This window comes from Fringilla coelebs (genome assembly GCF_963513975.1).
Source record: "Fringilla coelebs genome assembly, chromosome: 6".
NCBI classification, from domain to species: domain Eukaryota; kingdom Metazoa; phylum Chordata; class Aves; order Passeriformes; family Fringillidae; genus Fringilla; species Fringilla coelebs.
This window is the reverse complement of record NC_140034.1, coordinates 16,815,075-16,839,489: the sequence shown is the minus strand read 5'-3', so window position 1 is coordinate 16,839,489 and position 24,415 is coordinate 16,815,075. Positions and strand designations below refer to the sequence as shown.

At 37.2% G+C, this 24,415-nt stretch overlaps 1 protein-coding gene across 2 annotated transcripts in view; it reads left to right on the top strand.

The window, feature by feature from the left end:
* The window catches only part of DGLUCY (D-glutamate cyclase), a 48,155-nt gene extending 24,529 nt beyond the window's left edge, over positions 1–23,626 (top strand). For both annotated transcript variants that reach the window (XM_084207853.1, XM_084207854.1), the window contains 11 exons: positions 1,132–1,285; positions 1,959–2,157; positions 3,749–3,899; positions 5,308–5,430; positions 7,614–7,802; positions 9,825–10,085; positions 10,538–10,637; positions 12,254–12,402; positions 17,202–17,321; positions 18,135–18,280; positions 22,767–23,626. In XM_084207853.1, the coding sequence (XP_084063979.1) occupies positions 1,132–1,285; positions 1,959–2,157; positions 3,749–3,899; positions 5,308–5,430; positions 7,614–7,802; positions 9,825–10,085; positions 10,538–10,637; positions 12,254–12,402; positions 17,202–17,321; positions 18,135–18,280; positions 22,767–22,910 (1,736 nt within the window). In that variant the 3' untranslated portion in view covers positions 22,911–23,626. The remainder of the gene's footprint in view (positions 1–1,131; positions 1,286–1,958; positions 2,158–3,748; positions 3,900–5,307; positions 5,431–7,613; positions 7,803–9,824; positions 10,086–10,537; positions 10,638–12,253; positions 12,403–17,201; positions 17,322–18,134; positions 18,281–22,766) is intronic.
* Positions 23,627–24,415: the final 789 nt, after the last annotated feature.

The following is a 24,415-nucleotide window of genomic DNA, read 5'->3' as shown; positions in this document are numbered from 1 at the left end:
TCAGGAATAGAATGCTCTTTGGATGTCTTTGTTAGCTTTAGTCAAGAGTAAGATTTGGCTCATTTTCTACAGCCTTTGAAGGGAGCTCATTGATTTCAACTAAATTATTGCCTCTTTGATGACAGACTACTGCAGTATTTAAGAAAGTAAATGCTTCTGTGCAGCCTCCTACTCACCTGCCTGATATCAGACAGTAATAACCCTTCAAGAGAGAATCAGTACAGAATTTAGGGGTTGTTAATTGCTGGGTATATACACCCCAGACCAGTTGTACTCCAGATTTCCCCCCATTATTTGAACTGTTGATATTTCCATGCAGGAGAGTTTAAGGCATTGGTATTAACTACCAGGCATTGGTATTAACTACTACTGTTAAGAAAATAAATTTTTGCTCAATGGGACCTTTCTTCGTGGTACTCATTGCAAAAATGTTAATGTCTTTAGAAGCTATTTCATAGTAGTAGTCAAGAACTTTTAAATCAAAGTTGTTTCCAAGTGAAGAAAGTGTAGCAGTTCTGTTTTAGTTTTGTTTTTTTTTAATTAGAAATTAAATCAAAACATTAATTAGAAATTACTGAGATTCAGTGGACAGTCAAGAGTTTATTTCTGAGCTGTAATCTGTTTAATTGCAGTCCACATTAAAATTCCCTAGCCAAGAAATTTTAAAGAATGTGCTATGAACACCAAGATACCAGGAGTTTACTTTTGGGTTGGTTTCTGTCTTGGTGTGGTGAAAAAGAATTGTGAAAATGTGGTGTGTGATGGCCTTTCTTTGGCTCTGAGCTAACATTTGCAAATAAAGCATATTCCTATATGCTAATGTACCCAGTTAGAAAAGAAATTATGTTTATATATAAATGAATATAAATGTTTCTTAATTATGGTGTCTTCATATTCTGCTACTACCCATGTCTGCCAACTGTTTTAGCTGAATTACTTCACACATAGAGTAGGCCTAGCTATGATTTTTAAAGCATTTCAAGAAGTTTGATCTAATTACGGAGTTCTGAATAAAAATTTCCTTCAGGTAATTCTTATAAAGCATCTAAAGAAATTCATACAGAAAAGTTATTGTTTCACAAACAAAAAGCTGAATTAATAACCAGCCATTCCTACCTTCCACAATTTAAGGCTATGGACGGGCCAGTGTTGTGATTTTGCACAAGTCCCTGGCTGATGACTTTGAGAAGTTCTGCCATGCAAATGATGGACCCCTGCCACTGCTGTACAGAAGCCAGCCAGGTGACTGGAAATGTCCTCCCCTGAGTAGTGATTCTGAGAGCAGGTAACTACAGACCAACTCTGCTGGCCAATATTCTGAAGTGAATGCTGGTGGTGATTGGGAGAATTTGAGGAAACAGCCTGGTTACACTGTTGAAGATTTTGAACAACATTCTTTTCTTGGAGTTATACCTTTGAGTGAAAACCATGTATAACAGCCTGATTATCTTGTTCTTGAGCCACATGTTATGATAATTTCTCTAATCCAAAGGTGAAATTTTGTGTTATTTTTAAATATTTTGCAATCTGAGCTTGCAGAATTCAATAATAGGGTTTTATATTTGTTTTATTTACTAGAAACATGGCCATGGTGTCTGCATGATCCTTGTAGAGTCTCTGAAATTTGAAATATGTACTCCTATGGTAAACACTAAAAGCAGGTTTAAACCAGCTCCTTAATTTCTGAAAGCCTGAGACAAGATATAAGGCATAAGGGGCCTTTACCTATAAAACCTAAAAAATCTCAAACTCTAACATTCTGTCTGCCAGCTTGGTTTTGTGCAGAATAAGATGTTCTGGGGGTTTTTCCTGTATTTGTTTCGTTATTAGTCAGAAAGAACAAAATGGATAAAGCAGGCTGTATCATGTGGTTTCACACTGGGTTTATGTCAATTCAACCAATTCACCTTGTTTATTAAAAAGTGTGACAAAGATGTGATAACTTCTTGTTTCACTAGAACTGACTGCCTACAGTACAGAAAATATGAGCATGGAGTTTGTACTGGATCACTGAAAAGCCTTAAGGAGTATTCTGAACAACTCAAGGACATGGTGACTTTTTATTTAGGCTGCAGCTTCTCTTTGGAAAAAGCAGTCCAAAAAGCTGGCATTCCTATCAGAAACATTGAGCAAAAATGTTATGCAAGCATGTACAAAGTAAGTATACACTCACACACACATAATCTTTGTTGTAATTTTTGCCTGTGAGTTTTTCCCATATTCAGATTAGGTGCATATACCTATTGTTCAAATCAGAACTTTTTTTCTCTACCTACACAGTAACTTAAGGCATGTGCTAGTGCTGAAAATACAGGGTAAAATATTCCCAGCCTCAGCTCAGTGTAAGGCCAATCTCCTTTTTTATTCATTTTCCGTGACAAAGCTTTCCCTGTTTCCTGTGGCAGCTATTTCATGTGGATTCTGTTCTGGTTTGCCCTCTCTGTTTCACCCAGTGATCCATGCACTGTTCTGACCATGTCTTTATGTGTGTCCTGCTCTCCATACCAGCTCCTGATTGCAGTTGGAGAATTCCTTTTATAAACCATGACAATAGTGGTTTCTTCTGCCTGACAGCCCATTCTGGATTTTTCCTGTGACAGTAGAGCCTTTAAACTGCACATTTACTACAAACCCAGAAGATGTTCCCAAAGACTTGAGGTGTCTACCATAGCACTGAAAATTATGACTGTGCTCAAAAAGTTTGTGGTGTACATTTTAATGGTAACAGAAGTCTTAGAATAATTCTGGCTCTAGTAAATAAACCCCTTAATACTAAGAACATTGAAGTATGCATCTGCATGCCTTTTTCATTTAGTTCAGATGCTGTGCTACTGCAGAAAGGTTATTTGTTTTTTTCAGTGTTATCATTACACAATCTATGCTGTGCTCCTGGTCAAAATGAAGGTGCAAGCATATCTCATATGTGAGTGCTTCTACCAAGCTTAAGAAAAAAAAATACAACTATGTATCTGCTTCTAGAATTTCAGAATTAGGAAAATTTTATAGTTTATAGCACATTAATGCTGTGAAGAACTGCACAGTGTGTTTCTTCAGTGACAGGTGTGATTATTATTATCATTATAAAGTCTTTAAATGAAAATTTTCTCGACAGCTCTAGCTCTCTGGATGTCTTGTTTATGTTCAACTGCAACTCAGAATCTGACATTTTTTTCCTAAAAAGCTGACCTGCTTTCTTTCTAAGTAGGAAAGGTGCCTCAGCCTCTCAGTTGGTGAGAATGATGAATTCCATAGAGCCTTTGTAGAGGCATGAACTATTTGTATGTATGGAACTGTCATGCAGCTTCTGTACAAGAGGGTCCTACCATCAGCAGTTGCTGACCCTGGCATGTTACAGGGCACTGTATTCAACTACAGAGGGTAGAGTCAGTCTGAGTCGATTTGTAGGTGTGCCATAATTTTCTATTAGCTTTTTCACCTTCTGTAGGGGGGACACACCATTGTTTTCAGACAATGTTCAACATACTGAGCTCATCTTGTTGTGAGCACCAAAACAAGGAATGCATTAAGTTGAAAATTTTAGTGATCTATACGATGCAGCTAAATGATGGAATCTTAAAGGAAAAAAATACAGTATCCCAAGAATTTTTTTAATAAGGATTTAAAATGAGCATTAGGATGCAACCTTTCTAAACTCAAGTGCAGCACAAAGATTTAGTTTTGTTTATTCTGACATTTTAGAAATATTGTTCAATATTCCTGCTAACACTGGATTCTTTTGAACTGCCAGACATCTGTGCCTTGCTACAGCATTTCTATGTTTCACTGCAACTTAGTAGTCACAATGAGACCTATTCCTGAAAGCAAGCTGGGAGAAGCTGTGCTAGCAACGTCTGAATTAAAAGAAGCCCATGGAGCACCAATTCACATAGGTGACCCTGGTCAGTGCTTTTCATTTCTCATTCTGCATGCACCTGACTGTGTATACAAGTGAAGGGGGAAAGCATGGGAAGTGGTAGGACTGAAATACCTGCACCACTTAATCTCTTTTAATTCTTTCTAATGGTCACAAACCAGGAAAATATAAAAGCAAAAAGGAAGAAAGAAAAAAAAAAGAAAAAAGAAGATTTTGAGTGAGCTGAACACACAGATTTCTTAGATAAAAGATAGTTGTCAGATGTAGATAAGTTATCTGGCGGGGTGGTTTTGGTAAGAAGTGTAATCACATTTTTCTGAAATGTGTGCAGTTTCATGTATATGTGAATACTTTCTTGCTGTCAGAGATTCCAGTGACAGGATAGCAATGACTGACAGCATGGGGAGAAGTATATGTGGAGGCATTTTGTGTCTTAGTGGTTGAATGTGAAAGTAAATACTGCATTATTTTAAAAAATACTGAAATAACATACAATGAGCACAACACTTAAGACAAAATGAATAGAAATATGACAAGATTTTTTTTAAATCTAGTTTGAACAAAAATGAAAAAAAATAAGAGAGGAGGCTGTTTGAAAAAGAGCAAAACCAAACAAACACCTGTAATATGAAGATAGATTGCAATAATTTCCCCCCTGCTGTCAGAAGTTTGGTAATCATGGGCTACATCCACAGAAGGAGATGTCATTGGTTGACACAACACTCCAGTAATGTACTTGAGTAACATATCTCAGTACTTAAGCCTGACAAACTAGTAATAAATCATTACAAAAGAGTAAATTAACATATATACAGATTATATAAACTAATTTCAGAAAAGAGAGTGGTATATTAAAGCATCTGAAGAATTTAAAACCAAGGGAAGATAGCAAGTGCTTAGAATGACCCAGATTATTACAAGTAGGTGTTAGAATAAAGCAAAAGACAATTTAATGAAAGGCAGGCAAGAGTGAGATGTATTTATCTAAGACAGAGGAAAAGAGAGATTGATCATTTCTCTAGCTAAAGAATGTAGGAAGTTAACGCAGTAGAAAATGTGTTCTAGAAAGAACTCATTTTGCATTGCAATCATTTATTCTTGTTTGCCAGTGCTATGAATAGAGTTCTTCTGTTGATCCAGAAGATTTATATTATCTTGGGAACTCAGCATAGATGTCTAAACTGCATTTTGTTGCAGAAATAAGGTGACTACATTTTTACTGGTGTTATTGAGTACAAAAAAGGGAAATCAAGTCAGCTCAGGCTCTGAGGATGTGCACTCAAAGGCAAACTAAATGGTCCACTTCAGGGGGACTTGATACTCTTGAACTCTTAAGTCAGTGTCACTGAATGATGTCTGGGATCCACCCCCCAGCTTTGCAGTATTACTGCTTAATTAGAATCACTCATGATTTCATTTTTGATCATTTCCAGGTCTGCTGGGAATACAAGATCTTTCTAAACCAGACTATGGAGATCCAGTTCACCTTCACCCTGGTGACATTCCAGTGTTTTGGGCCTCAGGAGTAACAGGAGTGGAAGCAATTATCAACAGTCGTATGTGCTGCTTAGAGACTCTCTTTAAATTATCCCTCTATCTCTTTTCTCTCTCTCTCTGTTTTATTTTACTTTTTTTAAAAGGATACTCAATTGGCTGATTAGCAGGCTTGATTTTAGGGGAAGATAAAAAACACTCCAAACAACAAAAAGCCTTTGGCAGGAGAGTTTTTGATGTGAAAGACAGGTCTACTTTAAAGAAAATTCTTACTGAAATTTCACCAGTTTTGTGTATTTTAAGTGTTTAAATCTACAGCTCTGGCAACATCAAAACATCTTTTTTAGCATTATAAAAAAACAAGAAGTTTAAAGGCATTAATTTTTAAGCTTCTTTCTTTTAAAATATTATTTTGTGCTACATTGAAGTAAAGCAATAGTAAAGGAAAAAGAAAAAAAAAAGGAAGGAATAAAAAGAGAGAAGTCAGAAATCTTTCCAAAATGTTGTCAAGAGCTAGCAAATTGATTGACATGGAAAAGGGTTCTGAAGTTTCTCATGGAGAATGTTGAACTTTTAGTTTTCTCCAAAATTAAGTAAATGTGACACATTTTACATAAGTGAAACTTTTTCTTCTGTACAGTTTTTCTGTACTGTGTGCAGTCATTTCTGCATGTATGATCACAAAGGGCAAGAAAATGCAACAAAACCACAGTAATAGTATTATATACTTCTCTAAGTCACTAGTGTGAAATTAAAGACTATTTTCATTCTTACTGAAAAAGTAGCTTAAAAATCATAGGCAATATATTTGGGAGAACCCTGGGAGGTTCTTCTCTCCTTGCAGGATCCTTGTGGTTTCTTATAGATGTTTATCTGAACTTCCCTCAACACCTGCTCTAACAAGAGTCTTCTTGCTCTTTCTTACATACAATCTCTTTTCTCCAGTCCCAAATCCATGCTGAAAATCCTACTCTTCCCTGGGTTCTTCAGCAAACCTATTCATCTTCCTTGTGCATCCTTGTTGTAGGGAAAAGAGAGAAAAAAATTGCCAATGTTTCTCCAGTCTTTTGCACAAGTGGCCATCTATCCTGTCCTGCCTGGAACAGACTTTCACTTTTGTTTATTTCTCCATTTTCTGTATTAAAACCAGTCGTCATTAGTGTGTTCCAGGAAATTTTTGGATAGTTTTTTTTTTGCTGTGCTACTTTCTCAGGTAGGACATTTAAAATCTGCCACACCACCAGTATCCATACTTCAGATGAATCTGCTAGCTGGTCACAAAAAACTCTGCTCACAGTGTTTGATGAGGTATAGTAAACCTCAACAACCATGTTCCCCAGGTGCTTTAAACTGCTAGCCATAGAGTCCCAACAGATGTAGCTCAAACCAAGCACATATGTACTTAGTAAAGAAACATCTTCTCCACTTTCACCCTCCCAACACAGAAAGCTTTGCTTGTTTAAGCATACCAGTTATGATTTACCTAACAACGTACCAATTTTGCCAAATCAAGCATTACCTAGATTCAGATTTTTAGAGTCAGTATAAAGACAGGAAGTATTTTCAGTTTAGAAAGCTACTATGCTGTCAGGTCTAAAGAAGCTTATTTTTCTCCAGGGTTTTAGAGGCTACTCATATTTCCTTTGCTAACGCTTACTCGTCCACTTTTGTCATTACTCCTTGCCAGTTGAAATTGCCACGGTGTAACCCCAGCCAGCAGGAACAGGGAGAGAATTGGAAGAGTAAAAACTGGAAAACTCATGCATTGAGATAAAGGCAGTTTTGTGGGAAGGCAAAAGCCATGCATGCAAACAGAGCAAAATAGGGAATTAATTCACTGCTTCCCATGGGAAGGCAGGTGTTCAGCCTTCTCCAGGAGACCAGGGCCCTATCACAGGTCATGGTGACTTGGGAAGACAAATGCCACCACAACAGACCTTCTGAAAGGGTACCAGAGTTCCATTCTTAGGTTGCCTCAAGTTTAGACCAAAGAGGATATTGTGGAAAAAACTGATCTCAACCCACATGAGCTTTTTAAAAGTGAAAAAATTTTCTGATGTACATGTATATGTTTCTTTCTCAAAGTGTATTAATTACTCTAATGTAACTTAAAGTATCACCTGTTTTTGTGTCATCAGGCAGGGACTCTGTTATTATATCAAGTAGCTTTTTGAAATTTTATCATGCCTGTGATTTGTTACATTGCAATAATAACATTTAACTGAAGTCTTTTCATTCATTTTAGGAGCTCCATTAGCTTTTACTCATTCTCCTGACTGCACGTTCATTACCGACCTAGAGAAAGGTAATGTCAGATCCTCAGGAGGAGGACTGGTCCACTGCATCTCTCGAGACCCTCTGCATTTCAGCATTGTGTCAGCAGAAGCAGCCCGAAAGATAAATATTCTAGAGACCCTAATTGGAACAGATCCAGGTATAAACAAAAACTGTCTCCCTTTAATGGATTTGTTATGGGGTAGATACCACCTATCTAGCCTTTTTAGATATTTTAAATTCAAGAACACAGTAAGAATCTAAAGGGGATTTTAAGAATTCTTTATGGAATACAGTGAGTTTATATAACTAGGTCTTATATTTTCTCTTACTGTGGTTAATATCAGAATCTGGCCAAATTCATTCATTGTGGACAATGGACTATCTGATCTTGATGACTATATGCTCCTTAAGTACACAGAAGCAGACTGGAGAGTCCACAGGGAATAAGAACTGTTACTGAGTAGAAATGAAGTTGGTATGTGAAGTACAGGGTGCCTCAGCTTGCTGGTAACAGCTACATGGGTATTCACTATGGAGTAAATAGCACATTTCTTTACATATATTCATGACTACTGTGGTCCTACCAGAGCATTCTAGTAGCTGCATGTGTTTTTCAAACACCACTCTCTGATGGGTGGAATTACATTAATTTCTGCTGACATATCCATCACTGAGGTGTTGAATGATGGACCAAAGTGACCAGGTCACCACGGAAGGTTGAGCGGTGGGGCTGCCTGTAAGTGCAAGGAAGAGAGGGAAGTAAAGGCACACTGAGTAGTGCAACCATTCCTAAAATACACACTGAGTTAGTCCCCTCTGGCTGCTGTAAAGTCTGAGCTCAGTGTGCCATAAATTTTCTGAAATCCTCTGTAGGCAGTAGTGGAAAACAGCTTACGCCCAGCACTCCCAAGCTCTGGGTTTGGGCTGTGTGCATACATTTGGGTCTGTTTATTTTTACTCACAAGGCTTCTCCTTTCCCACTCTCTGGAGCTGCCTTGGCATGATGCCATGCTCTGCAGAAATTCAGGACCTAACTTAAAAGTTAGCTCATTTTATTGCTAGAGGAGAGTACAGTACTTTGTCTTAGTTAATATACCCCACTTCTCAGAGACTTGTATTCTGCTTATGTTAACTGTACATTTTCTGAACTTTTTTTAATGTCCATTATCTGTGTATTGCCTGTGTGTTATTTAGGAGGAACAGAGGGAAGAATGCCAAAGGGGAAATTGAGGACAAAAAGAGGAAAATGTGGGGGTCAGGGGAGCAAGAAGGACGAATCTATGAGGAGACTGGAAAACACCAGTGACGGCTTACCTCTGTAAGCCCATCATGCTGGTACTCATGGTTTTCTTGAGTACTAGTACTAGCAAATTGAAAGAGCTGAGCTGTGAACTTTTTTCCAAGTGACAGGGAAAGAATATGTTATAGGAAGTGTTTGAACAATGAAAGCCATACTCAGATAATAGTGTTGCCTATTTAGGGACTGACCCATGAGAAGAGACTCCTGTTAATGTTCACCTATTTCTCAAGGTCTGATAACATGGTACTCTGCTACATGAAGTGTTACAAGAACTTCTAGTAGTCACCTGGATACCACTGTATTATCTGAGTTTATGAAGTCCCCAGGAAACTTGAAATGTCTCTGAAACCTCACTTTTGGTTAATAATTTCATTAAGTGAAATTTATTTGGGAATTAGCTCTTCCCGAAGGGGGTGGAGTTACATAGAGACAAAGGATCAGTTTATACATCTGAAATCTGCATCAGAACTTCTGTAAGGTCTGGGATACTTGAGTTGCAATCTATCTTCACTAGCTAAACATGGTCTAGCAGGACTGTCAAAGGAAAACAGAGGGCCTAAGGAAAGGAAACAATATGCAATAAGCTCTCAGAAATAGCTATTTACACTTATACATAGAAATGCTAGGTATAATAATTTTCAAAACCTGACATTCTTAACCTGGAAGCATGGCCCATTATCTTCATTACTCATATCCTAGATCCTCTTAGGTTTCCTGAGGAAATTACCCCAATTCCTGCCTTGACCAGAGGTTTTTCTCTCTTTTTTTTTTTTTTAAACCCATTTTATGTCACTAAAGTATGTACTTTCACCTAGAGGAAACTTCGAAAGGAGAGTGATAGATTGAAGTGTACTGCTCTCTTTAACCCCACCTGTCTAGGAGAGCGGGGGATCAGGCACCTGCAGCGGCAGGGAGAGCTGCTGCGGGCCTGCCTGGCCATGTCCCACGCGCGCTCCGTGCTCATCACCACGGGATTCCCCACGCACTTCAGCCACCAGCCGCCCGAGGAGAACGACGGCCCCCCGGGAGCCCTGGCCATCGCTGCCATGCTGCAGGCCTTGGGGAAACAGGTTGCCATAGTTACAGATCAGCGAGCCATGGATCTGAATAGAAAGATTGTTGAGGAAGCTGTTCAACTAGGTAAGAGACATGGGTTTTTCAGTTTTTTATGTTGCTAATTTGAGCCATGGTTTGCTTCAATTTTAATCTGTCACTTAGTCCAGGACATTTTTTTCCCCCGAGAATGAATCAGAGCTCATCCTCTAAGCTCTGCTCATCATTGCTATGATGACATTTTGTTAACCTAGCTGGCATCAAGTTAATGTGTACATAGCTGAGTACTGATTCTGGATGTGATAAATTGTGGATGTCTGTTCTTATTCTTGTAGACCTGTTTTCTACTTCAAGGTCCCATTCACCAGTATTTACATCTAAACAAATTTAAATTAAAGGATATAGAGAACGCATGAAGAACTGTGTAAAGACCTTGAATTCTTACTGTTCTAGCAATTTTGCTTTCTTTTTTTTTTAAAGTTACTCAAGGATACATTTTAAAAAATGTAATATCTGAATTTCATTTTGCTTTCCTGTAGGAATCCTGAAGAAGCCCATCCCTCTATTGAGTTATCAAAGGGAAAGTGCCAATTCAGCTTTAACATTTTTGTGTGAGAATGGGAATCCTGGAAGACCTAGGTGTGTGGATTCAGTTTTTGAGAATGGGCCACACCTCTACTGTGCAAAATTATAAAAAAAATAAGGACTATGGTCTTAGAAAGCACAATGGCTGCAAGTAAATCCTTAAGGCTTTAAATGCATAGAACGAACTTTGAAGCCAAACACTGTTATTGGAGCATACACAGGGTACAGAATTCCACATTACTCTGCAATTACTATGCAATTCCTTTTACTTCTGGAGTAAAAAAAAAAAAAAATTCTTCATATATCAATAGTTCTTTTCCTCCAAAAAATTTCTAACATATTTTCAGCTGTTATTGTATAAATATATATACACACACTATATATTATTTTACCAATTTTTAAATCAGTGAGAAGATTGAAAATTATATCAAAGTCAGTGAAAGAGCTAAGAAAAGTGCTGTGGAAAGTGTGCATTTTCTAGAGCTTTAGCTCTAGTCTGACAGCTAGGGAACCTGATCTGACTTAATAAAATGTCGTGTTCGGAATGGTGTGATTAGGGTAAATGCACTGGAGAATTTGCTAAGTAGCTGTATGCTCATTTCATTACTTAGCATGCAGCTTATATAGGCATACATTGCTCATTTTTATTGATCTTCCCTTGTAAAGTATTTTAATATAGTTGCTCTCAGTTTGCATTCTTTACTAAAAAGGTCTTTCACCTCGGTATTTGCTTCATTAAGTTATTGAATTCCCATTTCTTTCCACAGGTTAGTGGGTACTGTAACAGTTTGCATGATACTGTCTTCATTTTTTATGTGTTGTTTTAAAAATGTCTTTTATAGCTATGCTTAATTTAAGTACAGGCATATTATATTTAAATTGGTCCCTTAGTCCCAAAAGGCTAAAGTAAGAATTTTTTTAAAGTATACCACTAACCTGCTAAAGGTCTCTGGAATCATTGTAGATACCCACCCACAAGAACATTAAGTAATTCAGCATTATTAGTAACCTCTTAACAGTAAAATCAGAGAAACAGAAGCAAAATAACTTAATTCTAACATGCAGTGGCAGAACTGAGTACTATAGTTCTTCTTAAAATGTAGGACAGCTGCAGTACATCTGTCTACTTTCATAACCACCATAGCAGCCATGGACTTAAAAATAAATCCTCCAAATCTAAAGACCCAAACATTGTCTAACTAGAAACAGATGAATATTTGCCAAGCAATGTACTTTAAGCAGAGAATATATTTGCACTAACAAGGATTTAGATGATCATTAATTTTCCACTTTTTTGCTTTCTTTGAATGCACTTACAGAGACTAATATTTTACAAGGTACTGTCTGCTTTAATGTGAAACAGAGCCAGGCCAGATGGCTGACCCAAAGAATTGCTGGCTAGGAGGATTGCAGGAACTTCTCAATTTCTTGGTAGCAAATGTGGTTTGGGGGAGCTGCGCTAGAGCTATTAAAAAAACCCTAAACTAACCTTTGGGGAAAAAAAACATTGACAACTACATTCAGAAATAACAAAACAGTGTCCAAGTTTTACCTTGAATCCCAAATGGTCAAAAAGTAGAACCAAGCACTAGCAGTCAACAGAAGTATTTTTCATGTGAAAATCACGGCTTTGACTTCTTCCCTCTGTTTTTTCACTCACCTCTAACCAGATTTGATCACCTGGTAGCAATAGAGCGTGCTGGGATGGCAGCTGATGGCAATTATTACAATGCCAGGAAAGTGAACATTAAACATCTCGTGGATCCCATAGATGAACTATTTTTAGCTGCACAAACTATTCCAGGAATCACAACAACAGGTAAGTGTGATGTTCCCAGAAGCAAGAGAAGCATAGAGCAGGAACTCTTACTGATAGTGAAGGGGAGCAGGAGGCAAGTGCTGAGTGCTGCTTTCAGGCTACAGCTGTTTGCTGGGATTGGATTTGAAGACATTGTTGATGAAGAAAAATTACAGGTTTCTACTGAAGGATTGTCACAGCCAAAAAAAAAAAAAAAAGAGATTTTATTTCAGAATTGTTTAAGGACAAAAAAGCAAGCCCAGATGTATTACCTATACACAAGTCTATGTACATACATTCTAAGTGCAGTTTTTGATAGCGACTTTATTCTGTATTTTTTGTGTTGAAGGCAACATAGAACATAAATTGTTGTTGGATGGTAACATTCATTTTTAAAGTATTGGTTTTATGATTGTTACACTTAAGTTAAAACAGCAGTCTGGATGGAATCTTTGTTTATATTGTCTTTAGCAGCACATTCCTTTAAGCAGGGATTACATATTTGCATCTATTAAAATAGTGCCTTCTCCAACAAAATCTGTGAGTACAGTAAGAATCTTGAAAGGAATGCCTTGTCCTTCCCACCAAAATAACATTGGCCTTTGCTAATACTTTGAATGAGAATGCTTTTGTCAACATTCTGCTCCTCTCTTTGGGTAACAAACTTTTTTTTCTTGAAAACTTATTTATATCTGGTTTGGAAAAAATACGCCATTAGACCATTGTACAATATCCTTGTACAATCAAATGCTTCCTGCTACCATGTGTGGCCCATATGAGAATTTTGGAGATCTATAATCTCTGTAAATATTGAAATCAAATTAGAAATAAGATCCATGCCAGACTGATTTTTGTCACTTCAGAACACATCTGCTGATTTAGCTTTTTTTCTTCTTAGTGCTGTGGACTCACTCCTAAGTATTACCAAAAGCATGGGAACTTTGGCTTCTCAGTTTTGTTGTTTTTCAAATGTTTCCACAGAATTTAGAGAGCTTCTGCAGACACAATGCATAGTCGGATTTCACTCTCTTGGTGTCATTTAAAAGCTGTGTATCATCAGAGGACTTCACTGATATGTGTTATTATTGTAAAATTTGCAATACCTTGTATTTAGATTTTTTTCCTATTCCTAAGATGTACCTTCCAACATTCAAAAGGAAGCACTCTAGATGGCACTGTCTTGGCAGTCTCAACAGAGGACAAAGATTGACTGAATAAGTATTATAAGTATTATATAGGAAAAGCTCTGTTTTGTAAAGATGTCTAGCACCATGCCTCAGAGCTTCATCTGCTGCTGTTAGTTTCAGCTCCTGTCCCTGATTTTAGGTTGTTGATAGAAGAATTTGATGTCTCCAGCTACTTACATAACATCACAACCTGATTCCTTTAGTAAAAATACTCTCATCTCTTCAAATATCTCCCACAGCAGCTCAAAGTATTTTATTCATTTTCTGGAGTGTTATGCCAGCTGAGAATTTGAATGTATTCAGCAGAATGCAGTTTGTTTCAAACATTCTGTAAATATTCAAATATACTATGAAATGTCATTAATAAAAAATACCACAGGCTTGTGAAAAAGAAGAAAAGCAGTTATTCAGATTCACTGTGTCTCAGTGCTGTGAACTTTATTTAAAGAGATTTCTGCATAGAAAATAGTTTAACAAGTCAGAGGCTTTAAAGGACAATGAAGGGATCTGCTCTGTTCTCACATGGCATTTGTGTAAGTGGATATTCTGCTCTGGAGAACTAACTGGGTGTCTCTAAGAAAGCACAGTAATTGTTTCTTACATTGTCTGTTATCCAGTTAACATTTCTTGTTTTGCTTATCACATTAAATTTTGTGTCTGTTATTTTAATTGGGTAGCAATTTCTTGGGTTGGATGTTGGGTTTTTCAATGTGTTTCTGCCAAGTGTAGTTTAACTTAGCCACTGTGGCCTTTGTGTTTTGTCTCCCATTACTGATAGCAACTTGTTGCTACTGATGAGGATAAATTTTTTCTGGTGAGGCTGTCTTCAACTTTCTTTATGGTCAGTAGGAATTTGGAGGGATATAACTAGTTCCAGAATAAATGCAAATATTGTACAGAATTAGGGTATAGTACTTGAATAACCTTATTGGCTGGGGTACCAGAAAGATCAAGTTTTCAGCCTACAGAAATTCTTTATATAGTGTGCTCTGTGGCAAGAAGCACTGTGTCAGTAGGTGGAGAGGGGAAATGTTAGAACATTTGTTACATGCTGATTAATTGCTGTCAAGTGTTGCATTTAAAACAAGATCTGTGGTTTTTTTTTTAAATCTGATCTGGTAGTTTGACCACAGACAAAGCATGAGCAATGCCTGCAATTGGATACTGACATCCTAAAAGCTCAGGGAGTGAAGAGCAGCCTTGAGGAATTCGCAGAGTAAGAAGACATGAAAGGCTGAGTTTAGAAGGGACTCATTTTCCACATAAGTGTGAAATAAAAGATTAAGAAATGTTACTGGAACCACATATTATTTTTTTCAGCTGTCATACAATTGACATAGCTGTATGCTATTTATATAGGAGCTAATTAAAAGCTTTCCAAAGTACTGCATGAAAAAATGGGGTCACACATTTTCCTTTCATACAAAAGATTTTTAGCACAGAAGACTGACATCTCCTCTATATTTCATGAATGTAGTTTCAGAAAACAATGTAGTCAGTGGGAACTTGCATGGAAGATCCAGCAGAACTATTTTTCCTTTGCCTGGAAAGAAATTGGGCCTTTAGAAGAGGATTCATCTTGCCTATTTTCAGACATCTATATTTGAGATGTCTGCCTTGGGGTGAGATGAACTGAATGTGTGGAGGGAGTGTTTCTTTCTGCTGACTTTAAAAGCAGCATAGCTGACTGGCTCGTGTATGGATGGCTGCGTTTGCGCAGGTGAATTTCACTCTGGAGATCTACAGTAAAGCACAGTTCTCTGGCAATGTGTGGAGGAAGAAGAAAACAGATGGGAGAGGAGACTTTTCAGTGGGGTGTTCTTTTCCTCCCAGTGTCCCACAAATGGGATCCATCCACAGCAATAGAGCTACTCATTGTGCAGCCATCCTGGTGACAGGACCCCCACAAAGACAGGAGAAGCAAAGGAGGGCAGATAGAAAAAGCCCTGAGCAATGGATATATTTCAGTTAAAGAAACTGTTGGCTATTTTCATGGGACAAGAATTCATCTCAGCCTTTTTTGTTAAGAGCAAAAATTTTAATTTTGAGTATAAGAAAAAGCAGAACATTGTGTGTGATTCTTACAAAGTGGTAGAACTTCCATATTTATGTGTTAGGATAGAAGTGCCAGGATTATATCAATACCTGTTTGAAAATACTACCAATAAAGAGATTTTTGAAAGCCCCATTAACTCCCAATGGTGAAATGAATGTGAGCAGATTATTAAAGCAGTCAAAAAAGAGTAGCTGTTCCATGGCAAATCCCTTTATGTAAGCTATGTGTCACTCAGTTACGTCCTACTTGACTGGATAGACTTAAGGAATCAAATAAAAATTGCTGCCGAGAATAACTTTCCTTTTCGCTTAGAGAAGAAATTTGCTACAGACACATGAGGTATTTATGCAGTTACTAAAAGTGTTAAATTTACCAGTTTTCAGGCCTTGAAGTGTAAATTATAAATATTGTAATTTCTCTTCTGTAACACATACTATGCATTAGAGCACAGTCACATTTCAAATTCAAATCTGATACTTCGCAGTGAGGACTCTTCACTGTTCTGTTTCACAGACATGGTCAGGGGATTTTTCTGTAAAATCTTCAAATTGAAAAAGATGCCATTCAGACTAACAGATGAAAGAGAAATTTTAATTTTCAACTAAATAGTAATAATAAATTATTAATAATTATAAATAATAAATAATTTTAATATGTTTTTTATATATTGGTAAGAGACTTGAGGAACTATCCAGCTTTTATGTAAACTGCTAGTTTATATGTTACGCTCATTTCCAGGTATCTAAATGACATCTGACAACATTATGTCCTAAATACTGGGTTGCCTAGAATTTTCCTGAAATTCCATAGATCCCACTGATTTCACTAAAAGCACTAAGACAAATACACAGTATTTCTATTTGTGCAACAAAAATCAAGGTCCCACATCAGTATATAAGAAAATGAAGATAAATAAAGACTAGCTATTTTTTTTTGGTAAGTGACTGTGGAAAATGAAAATAGCAATAGTATATGGGGCTGGGCTCTTTGTGTACTGCAGCACGTTAGTGATCTGTATCAAACAGATGGACTGTGCAGTCAGGCCTGCTTCTGCCCAAATCCTTATGTATATTCTTGCTTGTCTTTCTGCAATAATTGTTACATCTATTCTGGTTTTTTCAGTTAAAGCTTGTAACAAGCCAAAGCTTTCTATGCTTGCTTTATCATAGAATTGCTGGCTGATTTCTCAGGTTGATTTGGGTTTAATTTTCTATCTTCTTTCTTTATTTGTGCTGATGTATTTGTGATAACACATTAAATAGAACACTCATGTAAGGCCTTCCATAAGCAAAGTTCACTGTCTTGATTTTGTCTGCAGTTCACAACCACTTGATAACTGTGATTGCTTTTGCAGTGTACATTGCATGATAAACTTAGAGGCATGTAATAGATGATTCTTTCAGCTATTTCATTCACAGTCTTCCATTTTTAGGTGCTGTGGATGAAAAAGGATAAACCATCTCATATGGAGCTTTGAACTATCACAGCAACTGTGGGAAGAAACCGGATGTTTTCTAAAGGGATTGTCAGTTATATGATGTGTTCATACTAATTTTGTCTTTTTCCCTTTTATAAAGGTGTTGGAGATGGAGGAAATGAATTAGGAATGGGCAAAGTAAAAGATGCTGTAAAGAAGCACATAAAAAATGGAGATGTTATAGCTTGTGATGTTGAAGCTGATTTTACTGTTGTAGCTGGTAAGGGATTTTTGGTGGGGTGGGAGAGTAGCTGATGTTTGAGAATAGAACTGACAAGGAAACATTTGTCTTTCCAAGGAATTTTTATTGGCCCTTTCCAAGTCATCCTCAGCAAACTGATCTATCTCTGTATTATGGACATTTTCTGAAGAATTTAGCACATGTTGCTTCAGAAGAACTGACTGAAAATTGAGAATGTTCCATGAGCAAAGTGCACTTAATTGGAAATAGTTAGGAAAATCCTGCATATTTTTGAAAAATCATGCATTTTATAAAATCATAGAACCATAGAATGGTTTGGGTTGGAAGGGACCTTGAAGATCATCCAGTTCCTACTCCCCCTCCCGTGGGCAGGAAACCTTTCACTACACCAGGTTACTCAATAACAAATATTAATAAGGAAGACAGCAGAAATTATCTGCGTGGGGATTAAAATGGCTGTGCATATACAAATTTTCAGTATAATTTATAACCTTCTGTTTAGAGTGTGCCCCTATCAGGCATAAATTAGTCATATTGCCCCTTTACAAAGAGATAGCTTTTTCCAATAATCACTCAAGGACAAATGTATGTTCTTAATGTTCTTGATGTTCAACAAAAGTTGAATGTTATAGTTAAAATTCTGTTTTACACCAGCATGAAATAAAATGCACAGTGAGAGGGAGACGTTCAGCACAGACCAGCTTCTGAACTGGATGGTCTGAATTGTCCTTGGGCTCAGGTTTCTCCAGTCTAACCCAGGTGTCTCTGGCACACCCTGGACAGTGAGCAGCCAATTTGTGCGGTTTGGTTTCACAGTGTCGCTCTTTGCAGGGGTCTCTAACTGGGGTGGCTACGCCATAGCCTGTGCCCTGCACGTGCTGCGCTGCTGTGACACCCACGAGCGCTACCTGCGCCGAGCCCTCGGCCGCCCAGCCAGCCACAGGCCCTGGCTGCCAGCACTGCCCTCCGTCCCCAAGGTACCGCCTGTGGGCAGGGGGGGCACTCGCTGGGACGGGGGCATGGAGGTGGCCAGCAGCTGCTGAGTCCTGGCCGGTTCAATGCCTCACCTTCACAAGGTCTTTGGGTGCTTCTGGGGATTCCTTGTCAAGGAGCAGCCACACTGTGCTTAGACTGTTTTCCACAAAGGAGACAGATTGCAATTAAAGTCCTCCAATATGAATGTGTTCATGTCTTGTGGCTTCAAGCGGAAAACAGTGCTACAATTTTATGGGCAATGCAAGAAATCCTTGGATTGAGATACAGTGATTAAAATTCCCTGCTTGCTTCCTTAGTATCATTCATGATTTTATAGCCCTTTGTCGTAGTGTCCTTTAGATGTCTGCTTCCAAAATCAAAAGTCACAGTTCTTAGCAGTAGCCACTCCATACTTTGTACCTTACTTCTGATCTTCCCCCTTTTCTAGTTTGCTGGAACCTTTCTACAATTAGTTTTGAATGTTTCTAAATTAAAGTTGGAGAAAAACTTGTACATGAATATTTTTAAATATGTTTTGACTAATGCAGTTCTGTACAGTGTGATATTCTGGGAATGCAAAGGTTTCAGACTGAGAAAAAGTAAAATAACTGAGAGGGGTGAGAAATGACTCTGATCTGTGCTCATCCTGTGAAGCACGTGCCTCTATTTTTAACTTGACAGTGGTTAAAAAAAAATCTGTCTATACACACACGCACACACACACACCCCAATGATTCTAATGATTAAATAAAATTTGTTCCACAACTTTGCAATAAATTAGGAGCTTCAAGATTTCAAGATTCAGCTTTATTAGCAGAGATTTGGACAAACCCATTAAGTGTGTGATGTCCAAGAATGCGAAGCAAAATGCAATCCATCTACCATAGCTACTGCCCAAAACAAAGAAGTTTTTCTCCTGAGATGATGGGACATTCTGCATGAAATTCCAACAAAGCACCTTTCAAGTATTTTAGAGTAGATCCCACTTTTTTTTTTTTTTTTTAATTCTTGCTATCTTAGTTTTTCATCTAAAGGTCATAAAACTGAAACTGATCCCAATACTTGGCATAGCCATATAGCTTAACAAAGCTTATATGGCCCTTTTCAGCACAGTCTTTTATATAAAACAGATTAATTATTTTTCAGTTTTCAATGTGTTTTCCAGTTGCATCTACTGGTTTTTGACCTTTAAATTAATGCATCCTAAAATGACTGTGATCCAAATTCCTGGTAATGAGATACTGTAATTAAATGTTAGATTGTGTACAGGAAAACCTTGTTTTTGTTTTACTAAGCTATACAGCTGGGAATATTAATGATCCAATAATGGGCTACTGAAAGTGCAATACTAAAATCTGTTGAGATAAAATTAATGGAAACAGTTTTGTGGAGGAGAGAAAATGACAAAATGTCTGACAAGAAAATATGATATCTTTAATTATAAATCACACTAGAATGAACAGAGCAGAAGATTGAATACATTAGTATTCACATACTCCATTAGTATAAAAAAATCAGACCATTTATGTTTATATGGCTACTTTCTGCAAAATTCAGCTTCATTTAATGCTATAATAATTACCCTACTGAGATAAAGGGCAGCACCACACAGATCCATCTCGGTGTTTATATTTGTGATTGTAACTGGAAAGAGGACATTTGAAGGAGTCCCTTAGTACCAGACAGCTTTCTTATAATGTGTTTTATTTTTCTGCAAAAAATGGCACTTCCATGAATGCTGTAGGTCATAATTACTAAGTGAAGACTTCCCCTGAAAGACCAATATTATTTCCCTTCAGGCTGGTGTTTGAGCAGTGTTTGAGCAGGATTGCACTGCCAAACCCCAGAACTGCAGAGCTCTCTCTTCCACTGAACAGCAAACTAAGATTGCTCTGATTTCATGGATGAGCCATTCCACACAATATAGCAAGAGATGCTGCAAAGCATTTGTTCTGTGCTGAGAACTGCAGGAGCAGGAAACAACTGGACCTAAGCAATCTTTGCTTACCTAATAATTTGATTATGGAATTGGCTTTTTTTTTCAGATGTTCATAGTGCTTTTACACCAAAGGGACTGTAATGAAATGAATTCATTCATACATATCCAAATGTAGCTAATGCTAAACATCCTACAGTCAACTCTGCATTTCATTGCATCTCACAAACAGGCTAATATATCAAGCATTTGTTCTTTTACTGAACTCTTTATAAATGGCAACCTATTAGATGTATAGTATTTTTAATTATGAACTATAAGAATATGAGTTATATTATAAATATATAAAGGTGTGACATATTTTAGCGTGTTTTATTAGCTTTGTCATTCATAAGGAAGTTTTCCCCCTTGAGTAAAGCACAAACTAACGAGATATTTTTCTATTAATATGATTATTTTTACCCCACTCCCAACATAATTATTTACTAAAGAGAAAGCTGTGGTCAAATTGCAGCACTGTACAGCTAAGGAAGTGTGCTATACATTGTATTTGCTTATTACAAATGGAAGCTGTAGCATTTTATGGCAGGCTATGGTTTATCAGGCATAGTTATGTAGTATTAAGCAAGCAAACTTTTTTACCTCATATAAGCAGATCAGAGAGCTCTAATATGTAAATACATAGCACAAACTATTCATATTAGAGATTACATTTTGTGTATCCAATTTAGGTGTCTCTTTTGTGACAGATCTCCTTTGCCCTTTTAGATACACTCAGTGCTAAGAGAAACCTCTGTTGTGCAGAAAGATCAGTTGTATATATTTGCATTTATGTATATGATCATCCATATGATATAAACTGATGTGCATTTATAATTTTATTAATTATAAAGTAGCAAATTTTATGCTACTAGTGTATGCAGATAATTTCCCTAAATAGCTGTGGCACTGCTGACACCATGTAACTATGCATATTTTTCCTTTAGTAGAAAGCCAGAGCCTCATTTAATTTTGTTGCAGCTAAGAATTAGGATGATTTACCTGGAAATAAAAGCTCTTTAGAAAGTGCATTCAGAGAGCAGGCTACAAAATTAAACAGAATTGATCACACAGGGCATGCTTTGCTTCATTCAGAAATGATTATATTTTGGCCATTTTACCATTAGGTAAAATACAACCATATTGTGTCTCAATTCAGATCCACAGCTACTGTATTCTTTGTGGTTTAGACGTGTTCCTAGAAAAAATGCTAACATTTGATAAGAGAAAATTAGATATTTTAACGTTACTTTTTTTCATCATTCATTTGTGTCCAGGAGATAAAGGACTTCTGCTAGGTTATTGTGTAGTAATGTCAAATATGAAGTGTTAAAACCCAGAGAACTCTTTGTCAAGGACACTGGTAGGATTGTTGCAGTAGCAATTTGCATGGAAATGGAAGTGGCACAGTAGACAAAGCCCAGAAAGGGCATTCCTAGTAAAAAAAGAGAGGAAAAGACAGAGGAGTGTTTGAAGGTCTTATATAAGCTATCACAGGGTTGGCATAAGGAAAGCTAAAAAGTCACCAAGTTTTTAGTTTTCTTAGACTCTTATTAACAGAATTCAAGGAATAAATTCTCATTATAGTAAATGCTAAAAATTAGGAAGTTTTACTGTGTACATTTCATGGTAAATGAAAAGCAGAGCAGTTTATGCCAGACATACATTCACTTGAAACCAGATCTTCAAATTTCACTGTTCCCTGTGTTTTTTTCAGAGCTCATTTTATCCTGTCTTTTCATCTCACAATGCTAACTGGCCCATAGCTCACAAAAAAGGACTTTTTTCCCTCTGTGTACTTTTACAGCTCAACTTGGAGCATGCTTTGTTATCTGCTTATATTAGTTAAGCAAGAAAATAACTGTAGTTCTAAACAAAGCATATGCTAGTTCAGAGCATGCCAAGGAAGCACCATTTCCGAGGTTGTTTTCTCCCCACTCCTTCCCTAAGCAACCAGAATTCTCATAAAATCAAAAATGAAAAGGTAAGAGAGTGCCAAAGGCACAGAGAGATCAGAGAAGCTGCAGGAAAGGAAAGTGAGTGTGCAGCCCATCCAGGTGCTCTCTGTAACCTTTTTTCCTGGTGCACCCTCCTTCCTTTCTGTCTTTTTCTATAAAAATGCAACTGCAGCCAGCTGCCTGGCTGGGGAAACCACAGATGGATTTTTGAGATACTTTGGGTGGAGGTTCCTCTGATTCTGATTTGTGCAATATAGGAACTTGAAAACAAGCAAAAAATGATGTTTCTGAATTGACACTAATGTTCTGTTGGAGGCAGTGTGGAGAAAAATAATATTCAGTGCTTAAGTAACAGTTAAGATTATAAACCATCTGACACTCCCTGAGCTCCAGCTGCTAAACATATTCTTTGGGACAAGAGAGTACTTGCAAGTTGATGGCAAAATAAATATGAAGAATATGGTCAGTCTCTCCCAGAATTTAAACAAAGATCTTGATGACTGCCTTTTGTCTGATTCAGAATTTTAATTGTACTCTGTTTTTTTGTTTTTCAAGGAAGAAAAGCTTCTGAAAACACTTGTGCAGCTCGGGGTCCGCAGTGGCAAAACTGCCAGTCTGGAGATGGAAGTGGATGGGCTGCCCTTCTACAGCACCCACTCACTTCTGATTGAAAAGCTGCTGCAGGAAGCACAGCTGTGACTGCCCCTAATGACTTCTACATGAAGAGTTGCTCCCATGTAATTTCCTTACTTTTGAGGCTCTCTCAAGGTGTAAAAGATCAGAAAAAGATAGCTTTTCATCTCTTGTGTCTTGACCACACACAGCCTTTCATTGTTATCCTTACATCTCTGTGGAACAAGAAGAGGATATCATTCACTTGGTTTACCTTTCTTTTCTGTAATTTTATAATAGAAAATGGAATTTTGTAATTTTATAATTTTATAATTTTATAATGGAAAATTAATATTAAATGATATATAATAAGAGGTGATCTGGCTTTTACAAAGAAAGCATGAAATTACAATAAGATATTATTGCACTGCTGTTCTTTTTTTACTAACCTCATAACTGCAACAGGAAGTAACTCTCATAGCAACTTGGATTTAAAAATACTTGTGGTGAGGAAAACATCTACAGTAGAGAGGGAAGATTCAAAACAAAACTGCAGTGTTACAGTAGTGAGAGCTCCACCGCACACTTCCTGTAGCCCCCCTCTAACACTGTGTTCTTATGGTGGGGGATAGTTTGTGGAAGCGTGAGGAGACAAGGAGAAAATTTTAACTGAGCTAATGAAAATAAGGGCAGCATTGCAGATCTTCTGTGTAAAGGGTTGGCTGTGCCATTAACACCTGTCATCTTAGTAATTTGCCACTTAAATATTTTGCCACTTTATGGATAATAGAGAAAAGTTGTAGACATTTCAGAGTATCCTGTTGTTACAAAGAAATTAATTGAATACAAAAATAATGATTAAAATTAATTATTATAAATTAAAGTATGATTAGAAATGAATAAACACTTGCATTCAGTATAGCATTATGTAAATAAACTTTTGCATGAATTCCTGTTGTAGAAGTTCAGCTCCTGACGAGACCAAGTGAAATGACATTGAATTCTATCTATAGGATTACTAACCCTGAAGCAGTACATGACAAATGGTTGTGAACTGTGCCCAGCTTTTGTCATTTAAAGCTGTAATTTTACCTTAACTCCAGGTGAGTGGCAGGACTACAGTTCTGCTGGCTGTCAGCCCTCCCAGCAGAGAGAGGAGGGTACATTTGACACCAACCCTAGAGCACTGGTGCTTTAGCTGTCATAAAATGGAAGCTGCCTTTAGTTGGACTTTCAGCAGTGAGCAACACTTCATATCTTTTCCTTCCTGGCAGGTGAGTTTTATTTTCCCGGTTCAAGACAAACAACTTTTTCAGAATGAGAAAAATAATTTCATACTACAAACACCAGCATATTTTGAACATTAATTTCCTGAAGTCCCTGAGGATACGGGGCCTTTAAAGACAAAAAACAGTAGAACACATGGCAGAAAGAAATCTTAATGCCAGACTTCTGCTAGACATTCAGCTTCACCAAATATCCCAATGTTTATTTTGTAGATCAGTCTTCTTTTTTAAGATTCATTTTATCTAAAACCTTCTCAAAGGATGTTCTAGAAAAGTATCTTGGAAGTTTCACAATTAGAAAATATC